The 13078-nt window shown below is 49.6% G+C and overlaps 1 protein-coding gene across 1 annotated transcript; it reads left to right on the top strand.

The window, feature by feature from the left end:
- The first annotated feature begins 2781 nt into the window (after positions 1–2781).
- On the top strand, positions 2782–8803 carry DCTPP1 (dCTP pyrophosphatase 1). Its single transcript, XM_017881422.1, has 3 exons — positions 2782–2972; positions 3689–3799; positions 7968–8803. Exons 1-3 carry the CDS (start codon positions 2872–2874, stop codon positions 8266–8268), a joined length of 513 nt encoding a protein of 170 aa, XP_017736911.1. The 5' UTR covers positions 2782–2871; the 3' UTR covers positions 8269–8803.
- The last annotated feature ends 4275 nt before the right edge of the window (positions 8804–13078 follow it).

The raw sequence follows: 13078 nt of genomic DNA, 5'->3' as shown, positions 1-13078 counted from the left end.
CTCATTCATAAACCAATCAATGGCCAGGGCAATGGGAATACTATGACCAGTCAAGTAGAACAATCAAGTGGAGGAGCGTGAACTCCCAAAAAAAATCAAGATTCTATAAGTGGCCAGATGCAGTGGCTCATGCCTGTAATCCCAACACTTTGGGAGGCAGAAGGGGGAGCATCACTTGAGGTCAGGAGTTCAAGACCAGTCTGGCCAACATGGTGAAACCCCATCTCTACCAAAAATACAAAAATTAGCTGGGTGTGGTGGTGTGCACCTGTAATCCCAGCTACTTGGAAGGCTGAGGCAGGAGAAACACGTGAACCCAGGAGACGGAGGTTGCAGTGAGCAGAGATCACACCACAGCACTCCAGCCTGGGTGACAGAGTGAGACTCCTAAAAAAAAAAAAAAATTCTGCAAGAATAGAAGAGGAGCCAGGCATGGTGATGCTCACCTGTAGTCTTTACACAAGTGAGCTGTGATTATGCCACTGCACTCTAGCCTGGACAACAGAGCCAGACCCTGTCTCTTCCTCAAAAAAAAAAAAAAAAAAAAAAAAAGACTGGAGAAGAGGAAAAGAGCAACTAAGTAGGTAACCTACAATGCTTACTATATATCTTCCTGGACTATGCAATCTAAACATGCCCCCAGTCACTTTTCATAGTATGTATGTAAATATTTATTGAGACAGGGTCTCACTCTGTTGCCCAGGCTGCAGTGCAGTGGCGTAATCATGTTTTACTGCAGGCTTGACCTTCCTAGGCTCAGGTGATCCTCCCACCTCAGCCTCCCAAGTAGCTGGGACCACAGGTGTGCACCACCATGCCCAGATTTTTTTTTTTTTTTTGAGACAGGGTCTTGCTTTGTCACCCAGGCTAGAGAACAGTGGCACGATCTTGGCTCACTGCAACCTCCATCTCTCAGGTTCAAGCGATTCTCATGCCTCAGCCTCCCGAGTAGCTGGGACTACAGGCGTGCACCATCACACTCAGCTAAGTTTATATTTTTGATAGAGACAGGGTTTCACCATATTGCTCAGGCTGGTCTGGACAAACTCCTGACCTCAAGTGATCCACCCACCTTGCCCTCCCAAAGTGCTAGGATTACAAGCGTGAGCCACTATGCCCAGTCTTTCATAGTATTTAAAATACAGTCACATTTATTTTTTTCACAATATTTATCACCATTTCAGGCAATACATCATAGGGTCTAACAACAGACTGTGAAGCCAAACTGCCTGGATTTGATGCCGGCTCTACCACTTTACTAGCTGTCAAGTTATTTAACCTCTCAGTTTCCTTATCTTTAAAATGGGGATGACAACAATATTACCTACCATATAGGGTGGTTGTGAGGATTAAATCAGTTGCCATGAGGATAAATATGTAAAATGCTTAAAACAGCTACCCCAGTTCCAGTTCATTCCTGAGGTCCCACTGTATTCTAAAGACACTCTTGTATCCTTATAATAAATTCCTTTTGGCCGGTGGGCGTGGCTTATGCCTGTAATTCCAGCTCTTCGGGAGGCCGAAGCAGGAGGATTGCTAGAGCCCAATCCAGCAGTTCTGGTTCACAGACCGGCCTAGCCAACATGGTGAAACCCTGTCTCTACAAAAACTTAAAAAAATAAAAATAATAGATTTCTTTTCTCGCTAAAACCGGTTTAAACTCGTTTCTGTTGCATGTATCCAATTTTCACTGCTGGATAATATCATTTGTATAAATATACCTCCATATACCCATTCTTCCGTTGATAGTCATTTTATTTTCAATTTTTTTCACTCTTAGAAACAAAACTGTAATGAACTTCTTGCATGTGTCTCTCTGCACATATTCATTAGTTTCTCTAGGGCATATACCTAGAATTGCAATTGTCACAGCCTTGGGATTTTAATTTCCAAAATCTGACTCTGCCTTTTCCTGCACTTTCTTACGCTTTCACTTCCACCAAGCTGGAAGCCTCTTTAAACATGTGGAAATCAGAGATAGTAGCCCTAATAAGGGTACAATAATAAATCATTCTTTACAAGACTACACCTGTTCTAGGGTTTCATAAAGATCTCTGCTTCTCCCATGGCCAATAACTCAGTGGTTCTGATTTGAAAGCAGCAACTCTGTGACTCGCCACCTCGCATATTCCCTGGTGTGAGTGAGCCTGGAGTTCTAGTGTGTGGGGTGGAGGAGCCGTGCTCGGGACCCATGAGGCTGGAGAGGCCGGCACAGGCCAGACCATAATAGGCCAAGTGTTTCAGAGCAATGTACGCTGCGCTGGGGCCTATTACCTTCCTTAGGACAGGGATGGGGCGCCCTCCATCGTTTCAACCACAGGACACAGCGATAGCGGGGAGCTGAAGTACTACTGTGGCCTGATCTTACTCCACTCTTCCCCTTCAATCCCATCCAAATAGTGTGGGGGTTGGCCTCGAGGGTTCTCAATGTCCTTAAGCCCTGAGAGATTTAATATCTATGCATAGGGCCTTTCATTTGTAGGGTTTTCCACCTGGCAGGCCCTCTTCCGCCGCCATTTCGCTTTGGCGCCGTCTGGAGCCCATAAAAGAAGTGACGCGTCTGCGCTTCCCCGCCCTCTGCCCTTCGTCGCTTCCCCGAGTCGAATTGGTACCTATACCTTTAAGACGCAGGGCCTAGCGGAAGAATTCCACGGCCTAAGACTAGAGCGCGCGCTTGAAGCTCCCTCAGATTGGTCCAGTGAGGGAAGGGGCGGGCTGTAGCAAACTCCACAAAAGTCACTGGTCTCCTTACTCAGGCTCCGCCCCGTGAGGCAAAAGAGAACGCCTGTAATTGGTCAGAGCTCTGGAGGCGGGGCTTCCAGCGTGGCGCGTGGGTTTTCCTTGCAGTCGCGGCTGCAGCGGGTGGGCGGCATGTCTGTGGCCGGTGGGGAGATTCGTGGAGACACGGGGGGAGAGGACACTGCTGCTCCCGGCCGGTTCAGCTTCAGCCCGGAACCCACGCTCGAGGACATGTAAGCAGGCCTGGTCCAGCTCAGGGGGGGGAAGTCGCCCCTTTCTCCCGCGTTTTGGGGAGGGTTCCTGCATGTGGTCGGGAAGCGGGCTGGCAGAGGGGCTCGGGTCCTGGCTCTGCGGGCTGTCCCTGGGCGAGCTTTCTTACCTCATCTGCAAAATGGGCGCAGCGGTGCACACCTGAGGCAAGGGAAGTGGGGTGGTGGCCCCGAGTGATCACTAGGAACGCCCTTCAGCCTAGTCCTGGGAAGATACCGGCACCCGATACCGCCTCTGCTCTCCAGGCGCCGGGCGTACGAGAGGGGCAAATGGTGTGCTGAGAGGTGGAAGAGGTTATTTCTTGCTGGAGGAGGTCAAGAAAGGCTTCTTAGAAGAAGGGCCTGTGGAACTGCCTTCTGTAAGAGAAATTGGATTTTGATGTGCGGCGATTCCAGGTGGAGGAAAGAAACTGCAGAAGTAGCAGCAGGAGATGGAATAATGAAGAGAGGTTTGTTAAATTTGGCGAGATGTTAAGGGCAGCCCAGGGGCACGCCCGTTTTATAGATGAGGGACCAAGTTCCGGAAAGAGGAAACGACCTGCACAATACCATCCAATGAATTAGTTGCAGAATCTCCTGATCCCAGGCCCCCATTACATACTACTGTGGTAGCTGCCTTTGGGCCCTGCATCACTCTCTCACCCTGAGACTTGGGCTTACACGCCTTTGTCCTGTTTCAGTCGTCGCCTCCATGCCGAGTTTGCTGCAGAACGAGACTGGGAACAGTTCCATCAGCCTCGGAACCTCCTCCTGGCCTTGGTCGGGGAAGTGGGGGAGCTCGCAGAACTCTTGTAAGTAGATGGAAAGCTTCCTGGTAGAGTCTGAGTTGTGGGGGAGGGGAGGGGAGCATTTATTTGGTCTTCAAACATTCATGGGTTCGATTTCCTCTCCTCACTGCAAGGCTCTTTGCTGTTGTTGGGGATGCAGAAAGGACTCACGGGTCCCTGCTCTCTAGGGGCACCCAGCCTCCTGGAAGACAGAGGTGTGAGGTGTGAAAGCAGCAGGGTAGGTCCCATCTAGGAAGAAGTAGTGGCAACAACCCCTTTTTTTTTTTTTTTTTTTTTGAGACGGAGTCTCACTCTGTCGCCCAGGCTGGAGTGCAGTGGCTTGATCTCGGCTCACTGCAACATCCATCTCCCGGGTTTAAACAATTCTGCCTCAGCCTCCCGAGTAGCTGGGACTACAGGTGCTCCCCACCACGCCTGGCTAATTTTTGTATTTTTAGTGGTTCCACCATATTGGTCAGGCTAGTCTCGAACTCCTGACCTCAGGTGATCCACCCGCCTTGATCTCCCAAAGTGCTGGGATTACAAGAGTGAGCCACCATGCCCGGCCCAACAACCCTTTTCCTCTGCCTCTGGGGCTGAAAGGAAGGTATTCCGTAGAGGACCTGCCTGTGGCATTCCAGACATGGGAACTACATTTGCAGGGGCAGTGAGGCAAGATAGGGCAAGTTCAATTCAGGGAGAATCTGGCGCTCCTTCAGTGTAATCTTCTTGGGAAAAATCAGGGATTTGGAATCTGTTTTTTCTGATGTGTCTCAAGTGCCCAGTGCATAGTAGGCACTCAACAGGCATGTGTTGGATGAGTGATAGGGCTGTGGAGGAGAGGGGTGGGAGATGAACCCACAAAGATAGGATTAGGGCTAGAGCGTGATGGAGAGTTTGGATAGAAGACCTGACCAGATATGAGTGTTGGAAAGATCACTGTGTCTACAGGGTGGATTGGATGGATCACTGAGAGAATGGGGCAGGGGACACCAGAGAGTTGGCTCGTGTAGACCAGGCAAGAGGCGATGAGCCCTAGACCAGGACAGTCATTTTTTTAAGAGAAAGGGTCTCACTTTGTTGTTGAGGCTGGAGTGTAGTGATGTGATCATAGCTCACTGCAGCCCAAGGAGCTCAAACGATCCTCCCACCTCAGCCTCCCGAGTAGCTGTGTCTACAGGCGTGCGCCACCACCCAGCCTGGCTAATTTATTTTTATTTTTTATAGAGGTGGGATATCTCGCTGTTGTTGCCCAGGCTGGTCTCAAACTCCTGGTCTCAAGTGATTCACTTGCCTCACCCTCCCACAGCACTGGGGTTACAGGTTGAACCACTGCACATGACCTCATGACAGATTTATGAACATCACCTATGTGCTAGGTCTTCTAGAATCGAGATATGGCCTGGAACAAGGCAGAAAGTTTTCCGCCTTCACAGTGGAAGGAGATTGACAGTACATCGGTAATCTCATATTAGAAGATGTGGAATTATGACAAGTTCTATGAGGAAAAGAACACAAGGTGATGACCCAGTCTGGCCAACGTGGTGAAACCCAACCTGGACAATACCCAGTAGAGACACCCAGCTATTCTCTACTAAATATACAAAACTTAGCCAGGCATGGTGGTGGACGTCTGTAATCCCAGCTATTCAAGAGGCTGAGGCACAAGAATCGCTTGAACCCGGGAGGCAGAGATTACAGTTAGCCAAGATCGCAACACTGCACTCCAGCCTGGGTGACAGAGCAAGACTCTGTCTTAAAAAAACAAAAAAGGGCCAGGTGCGGTGACTCACGCCTGTAATCCCAGCATTTTGGGAGGCCAAAGCGGGCAGATCACTTGAGGTCAGGAGTTTAAGACCAGCCTGGCCAACATGGTGAAACCCTGTCTTTACTAAAAAATGCAACCATTAGCTGGGCATGGTGGCACGCCCCTGTAGTCCCAGCTCCTCTGGAGGCTCAGACAGGAGAATCGTTTGAACCCCGAAGGCGGAGGTTGCAGTAAGCCAAGACTGTGCCACTGCATTCCAGCCAGGGTGACAGAGCAAAACTCCGTCTCAAAAAACAAAACAAAACAAAAAAGACCAGCCTGGCCAACATCCCAAAACCCTGTCTCTACTAAAAATGCAAAAATTAGCCGGGTGTGGTTGCAGGCGCCTATTAATCCCAGCTACTCGGGAGGCTGAGGCAGGAGAATGGCTTGAACTCGGGAGGCAGAGATGGCAGTGAGCCGAGATCACGCCATTGCACTCCAGCTTGGGTGACGAGACTCCGTCTCAAAAAAAAAAAAAAAAACACCCAGCCGGGCACTGTGGCTCATGCCTGTAATCCCAGCATTTCAGGAGGTCGAGGCAGGTGGATCACGAGGTCAGGAGATCAAGACCATCCTGGCTAACACGGTGAAACCCCATCTACTAAAAATACAAAAAAATTAGCCAGGCAGGCCCCTGTAGTCCCAGCTACTCGGAAGGCTGAGGCATGAGACTGGCGTGAACCCGGGAGGCAGAACTTGCACAGTGAGCCGAGATCGCACCACTGCACTCCAGCCTGGGTGACAGAGCGAGACTGTCTTAAAAAAAAAAAACCACAAGGTGACGAGCCAGGAGGTGACATCTAGGCTGAGCCTTAAATAACAGGAAGGAGCTAGCCCGGGGAATGCTGGGGGATGGGGAAGCATTCAAGGCAGAGGGAGTAGTGAGTGCAAAGGCCCTGTGATAGCTTGGCCTGTGCGCAAGGCAGAACAAGCCAGAGTGGCCTTAGGTGGGGAGTGAGAGTGGTGGGCAGGGGCATTGGAAAAGGCAGGCATCAGCCCATGCAGGACAGGAGGGCTTTGTCGGGAGTTTAGATTATATTCCAAGCACAGTTTGGATTTTAGCAGAGAAGGGGAAAAACGTCATTTGTGGGGTTTTTTGTTTGTTTGTTTTGAGACGGAGTTCTGCTCTTGTTGCCCAGTCTGGAGTATGATGGCGTGAGGGTGTGATGGCAGGTCACTGCAACCTCTGCCTCCCGGGTTCAAGCGATTCTCCTGCCTCAGGCTCCCCAGTAGCTGAGATTACAGGCATGTGCCACCACGCCTGGCTACTTTGTATTTTCAGTAGAGATGGGGTTTCACCATGTTGGCCAGGCCATTCTCGAATTCCTGACCTCAGGTGATCTACCCACCTCAGCCTCCCAAAGTGCTGGGATTACAGGCATAAGCCACACCACCCAGCAGATTTTTGTTTTGTTTTGTTTTTTGTTTTTTTGAGACGGAGTCTTGCTCTGTCGCCCAGGCTGAAATGCAGTGGTACGATCTCAGCTCACTGAAACCTCTGCTTCCCGGTTCAAGAATTTATCTGCCTCAACCTCCCGAGTACCTGGGATTATAGGTGCCCACCACCACGCCCAACTAATTTTTTTGTTTATTTAATAGAGACGGGGTTTCACTGTCTTCACCAGGCTGGTCTTGAACTCCTGACCTCGTAATCTACCCGCTTCAGTTTACCAAAGTGCTGGGATTACAGGCGTCAGCCACTGTGCCCGGCCTGATTTGTGATTTTAAAAGATGGTCTGTGCTGGGTGCGGTGGCTCATGTCTGTAATCCCAGCACTTTGAGAGGCCAAGGAGGGCAGATCACCTGAGGTCAGGAGTTCGAGACCAGCCTGGTCAATATGGCAAAACCCTTCTCTCCTAGAAAAACAAAATTAGCTGGGCATGGCGTCACATGCCTATAATCCCAGCTACTCGAAAGGCTGAGGCAGGAGAATCGCTTGAACCCAGGAGGTGGAGATTGCAGTGAGATCACGCCATTGCACTCCACTCCAGCCTGGGTGACAGAGCGAGACTCTGTCTCAAAAAAAAGAAAAGATGGGCAGGAGTAAAAGATGAGTTAGCAGGGAGATGAGTGGGGAGGCTTCTGCAGTGGTCCAGGTCCGAGGTTTGGTCTGGGGTGGTGATGGCTAGGGCTGGGGAGAATTAGAATTGGGCCTCAAAGCTTTGTCTCAAAAAATGAAATGTTCTTTTGGTCACTCCTTGGCCCAGGGAGAGACACAGACATCTTGGTATCATCTGTTGGGCTCTCTTCCCCACCTGACTCTTCCCAGGGCCCAGATGGGTTGGGTCATCGTTGGAGGTGGGTGTTATTACTGCAAAGACTGGCAGAGCCCATTGTCCCATGTTACATCTGAGTGTGTGTCTGTCTGTGTTCCGCCCCTAGTCAGTGGAAAACCGATGGAGAACCTGGCCCCCAAGGCTGGTCCCCCAGGGAACGGTTAGCCCTTCAAGAGGAGCTTAGTGACGTCCTCATCTACTTGGTGGCATTAGCAGCCCGCTGCCGTGTGGATCTGCCGCTAGCAGTGCTCTCCAAAATGGACATCAACCGGCAACGCTACCCAGCCCATCTGGCCCGCAGCTCTTCCCGCAAGTATACAGAATTGCCCCATGGTGCCATCTCTGAAGACCAGGCTGTGGGGCCTGCGGACCTTCCCTGTGACTCCACGGGCCAGAGCTCAACCTAGAAAGGTGGCCACAGGACTTGCAACTCAGGGTGGTGTCTGAAGAGCAGAGGGTGGCCTGGCTCTGGAGCCTTTTTCTAGTCTTTTCCAAATAGATTGTGGGCCTGAGGTCTCCACTTCTTAAGGTCTGAGGCCCAGCAACCTCTAGAAGGTAGCCTCCTGGTGTTTGCTCTCCCAGTAAAATGATTTTGGGCAATAACTTCTAGATTCTTCCTGGATGGCCAGGGAGGCTCTCTGTCTCAGCAGGTGATGGCGAGGGGACCAGGGGTGCCTCTGAGCCCCATTCTCGTGTTTCCCTGTTTTTACCTTTTGCCTGCAGGGCAGAGAGATCTGGTTTTTAGCAAATTCCCAGTAGGATGTCATGTAAGTTCCTTCCCCCTCCTTTTAGAGATTGGAGGCTATAAGAGTCCAGATGCTGGAGCCAGGCTGGGTTCAGGTGCCATCTTTGACACTTGCAAGCTGGATGACATTACTCAAATTAATCTTTCTGCACTTCAGCTTCCTTGTCTATAAAATAAAAAGAATAGTACCTGCCCAATAGGGTTGTGAGGTTTCAATAAGTTATGTGAATGCTCAGGGTGGGGCCTGGCACGTAGTAAAGCACGCTTGGTAAGTTTGCGGTTATTGTTATTACCTGTTTTCCTTTTTTTTTTTTTGTAAGACAGAATCCCACTCTTGTTGGCCTGGCTGGAGTGCAGCAGTGTGATCTCGGCTCTCTGCAACCTCTGCCTCCTGAGTTCAAATGATTCTCATGCCTTACCTCCCAGCAGCTGGCATTACAGGCGCCCACCATCACGCCCAGTTTTTTTTTTTATTTTTTTGAGATGAAGTCGCACTCTTTCTCCCAGGCTGGAGCGCAGTGGTGTGATCTCAGCTCACTGCAAGCTCCGCCTCCTGGGTTCACACCATTCTCCTGCCTCAGCCTCCCAAGTAGCTGGGACTACAGGTGCCCGCCACTATGCCCGGCTAATTTTTTGTATTTTTAGTAGAGATGGGGTTTCACCCTGTTGGCCAGGCTGGTCTTGAACTTCCGACCTTAGGTGATCTGCCCACTTCGGCCTCCCAGAGTGCTGGGATTACAGGCCCGAGCCACCGCGCCCAGCCTTTTTTTATTATTATTATTTATATATAGTGTTGAGACTGAGTCTCGCTCTGTCACCCAGGCTGGAGTGCAGTGGCATGATCTCGGCTCACTGCAACCTCTACCTTCTCAGTTCCAGTGATTCTCCTGCCTCAGCCTCCCAAGTAGCTGGGATTACAGGTGCATGCCACCATATCCAGCTAATTTTTGTAATTTTAGTAGAAATGGGGTTTCACTATGTTGGCCAGGCTGGTCTCAATCTCTTGACCTCATGATACGTTCACCTCAGCCTCCCAAAGTGCTGGGACTATAGGCGTGAATCACCGCACCTATATTTGCCTTTTTTGCCTTTTTAACTCAACTATCATGGGCCTAGAGCAGGAAATCAGGGTCAGGTCTCTGATGTGGGGCGAAACAGGGCTTCCTCCTTGGTAGAAGTAAAGGCTACCCACACCAAGGCTGCCACACCAAGGCCAATTTATTGTTTTTCCTCTCCACCTAAAGATAATGTTGAGGGTCGAGCGTGGTGGCTCACGCCTGTAATCCCAGCACTTTGGGAGGCCGAGGCAGGTGGATCACCTGATGTCAGGAGTTCGAGACCAACCCAGCCAACATAGTGAAACCCCATCTCTACTAAAAATACAAAAATTAGCTGGGCGTGATAGTGGGCGGCTATAATCCCAGCTACTCCAGAGGCTGAGGCAGGGAAAATTGCTTGAACCCAGGAGTCAGAGGTTGCAGTGAGCCAAGATCATGCCACTGCACTCCAGCCTGGGCGACAGAGCGAGACTCCGTCTCAAAAAAAAAAAAAGATAGTGTTGAGTGTGTAAGATTTGCCTGTTCTGTGACTTTGGGCACATCACTTTTTTCTGAGATATCTGACTGCCTCCGTCACAGGGTAGGCTAATGCAGGGAAAAGGACTTTTAAACTACAGTTGACCCTTGAACAGCACAGGTTTGAGTTGCGTGAGTCCACATTTGGTTGAATTTTTTTCAACCAAACATGGTTCAATAATACAGTATTTGTGGGATGCAAAACCCATGTATGTGGAGGACCAGCTTTTCCCATACGTGGGTTCCGCAGGGCTGACAGGGGCTTGAGTATGCGTGGATTTGTGAACACGGTGGGGTGTGTCCTGGAAATAGTCCCCCACGTATACCAGAGGACATCTGTGCTTTCAGAATCTACAATGATCGCTGATTTGCTGCCTCTCTGAGCCAGTCTGCACATCAGTAAAATGAGGCATTCTCTTTTCCTGGCCTCACTTTCTTACGTTTCTTATCCAGTGACCCCCATTCTTATTTCCCAGGTAAAACAGCGCATCAGATTATGTGCCGAAACCCGCCTTTCTTCTGGCTGTCCAGTGATGATGGGATCTGCATCCTTATGAAGCCCTGATTCCTTCCTCTCCTTAATTGGGTGTCTGCTTTCCCTTCTGTATGATCAGCTTCTCTTCATTAGCCCTTTCTTCCTGTGCAGAAAGCATATATGAGTCCCTTCCCTGTTGACAAAAGTGAAACCATCAAACCTGGAGCAGCCTCTTCAAAGGGTTGGCTGTATTCCCCCACTCTGCTTCCCCACTGTCCCATTTACAACCTTGCCTCCTGGCTGGTTTTCACCCCCCTCCACTGAAACAGCTCTCACCACTTTCCCCACCCTCATGACAAATGCAGCGGGCACCAGAGCAGCAGCTGATCGCCCACTCTCCCTGAAACACTTTCCTCTAGATATCCCAGATAAGATGCTTACCTGGTTTTCTTCCTACCTCTGGCTATTTTTCCTTATTTTTTGTGGAGACAGGGTTTCACCATGTTGCCCAAATTGGTCTTGAACTCCTGGCCTCAAGTGATCCTCCTCCCTTGGCCTCCCAAAGTGTTGGGATTACTGGCGTGAGCCACCGTGCCCAGCCACTTTCAAGACTCTTCTTGAGTGCTTTCTTATGGACATGGTGTCATGGACTCCAGACCTGATATCTCTAAGCTGTTATTGCCAGTCCCCTCCCTCATGCTGACCTAACGTTTAGCATGTCCAGACTGGGGTATAGCAATTGCCCCCACTTCAGCTCCTGTCTTGCTCTTCATCCTGCACCCCCATATCAGTGACACTGTCCTGTAGTCACCCAAGCTAAGAAATGAAGTCAGTCCCATCTCCTTTGCCTCAGCTCCAGGTCTACCACTATGAGTTCCAGCTCCCTACGGATGTCAGCTCCATCCTTCCCCTCTAAGCCCTCAAGGCTTTGCTACCTTGGATACTTTAACCTCACTTCCAAAACCTTTTAGTCCCCTCATTCCACCCCAGGGAACATCTGCAAGCTCTACTGACCCTGGAATGCAGCTTTAGGGGCTCTCTCCACACTTCCCCAACTCCAACTTTACCTTCAAGACCCAACTTAAACATCACATCTGAGAAGAGCCTATCTTCCCATGATAGCACCAGTTGACACTGGACTGCAAGTGCCTGTTTACTTGTTCCTTGTCTCTGCCATTCATTGGCTGTGGCAAAAATGGACAGAAAGATTTACCTAGCCAGGCATGGTGGCTCATGCCTAATCTCAGCACTTCAAGAGGCAGAGGTGGAACGGTTGCTTGAGGCTAGCATGGGAAGACCAGCCTGGGCACCATAGCGAGACCCTGTCTACATAAATAAATAAATTTATTTATTTTGTTACTATTTTTATTACTATTTTTATTTATTATTACTATTTTATTACTATTTTTTTGAGACAGTCTTACTCTTGTCACCCAGGCTGGAGTGCAGTGGTGTGATCTCGGCTCACTGCAACCTCCACCTCCCATGTTCAAGCAATTCTCCTGCCTCAGCCTCCTAAGTAGCTGGGATTACAGGCATCTGCCACCATGCCTGGCTGATTTGTTTTGTTTTGTTTTTTGTGTTTTGAGACGGAGTCTCACTCTGTTTCAGCCTTCCGAGTAGCTGGGATTACAGGCCAATTAATTTTGCATTTTAGTAGAGACAGGGTTTCACCATGTTGGCCAGGCTGGTCTCGAACTCCTGATCTCAGGTGATCTGCCTGCTTCAGCCTCCCAAAGTGCTGGGATTACAGGCATGAGGCACCTTGCCTGACCCAAAATAAATTTAAAACAACGCATGGGTTTGGATTTATGATGGGCCGGATTCCCTGGGCCTCTCATAGTACCCCATGCCAGAGCAAACTGTAGCCCCAAACCATTGCCTGGCCTATGCCCATAGGCTGCTGGCACTGAAATGGGTTGCATAGTAGAAAACTAGAAAAAATAAATTTTATAACTTTGGAATTTAAAATTTTTTATATTTTTGAGANTTACAGGCATCTGCCACCATGCCTGGCTGATTTGTTTTTGTTTTTGTTTTTTGTGTTTTTGAGACGGAGTCTCACTCTGTTTCAGCCTTCCGAGTAGCTGGGATTACAGGCCAATTAATTTTTGCATTTTTAGTAGAGACAGGGTTTCACCATGTTGGCCAGGCTGGTCTCGAACTCCTGATCTCAGGTGATCTGCCTGCTTCAGCCTCCCAAAGTGCTGGGATTACAGGCATGAGGCACCTTGCCTGACCCAAAATAAATTTAAAACAACGCATGGGTTTGGATTTATGATGGGCCGGATTCCCTGGGCCTCTCATAGTACCCCATGCCAGAGCAAACTGTAGCCCCAAACCATTGCCTGGCCTATGCCCATAGGCTGCTGGCACTGAAATGGGTTGCATAGTAGAAAACTAGAAAAAATAAATTTTATAAC

The sequence above is a fragment of the Rhinopithecus bieti genome, unplaced genomic scaffold (assembly GCF_001698545.2).
Source record: "Rhinopithecus bieti isolate Rb0 unplaced genomic scaffold, ASM169854v2 scaffold_13243, whole genome shotgun sequence".
NCBI lineage: Eukaryota > Metazoa > Chordata > Mammalia > Primates > Cercopithecidae > Rhinopithecus > Rhinopithecus bieti.
This window is presented reverse-complemented; position numbering and strand designations above follow the sequence as displayed.

What these genes read in the sequence shown, in the direction of transcription:
- DCTPP1 (XM_017881422.1), top strand. Translation starts at nt 2,872, where the DNA reads ATGTCTGTGGCCGGTGGGGAGATTCGTGGAGACACGGGGGGAGAGGAC. An exon ending in GAACCCACGCTCGAGGACAT is followed by an intron (nt 2,973 to 3,688) that starts GTAAGCAGGCCT and finishes GTCCTGTTTCAG; the next exon opens with TCGTCGCCTCCATGCCGAGT. An exon ending in GGGGAGCTCGCAGAACTCTT is followed by an intron (nt 3,800 to 7,967) that starts GTAAGTAGATGG and finishes TTCCGCCCCTAG; the next exon opens with TCAGTGGAAAACCGATGGAG.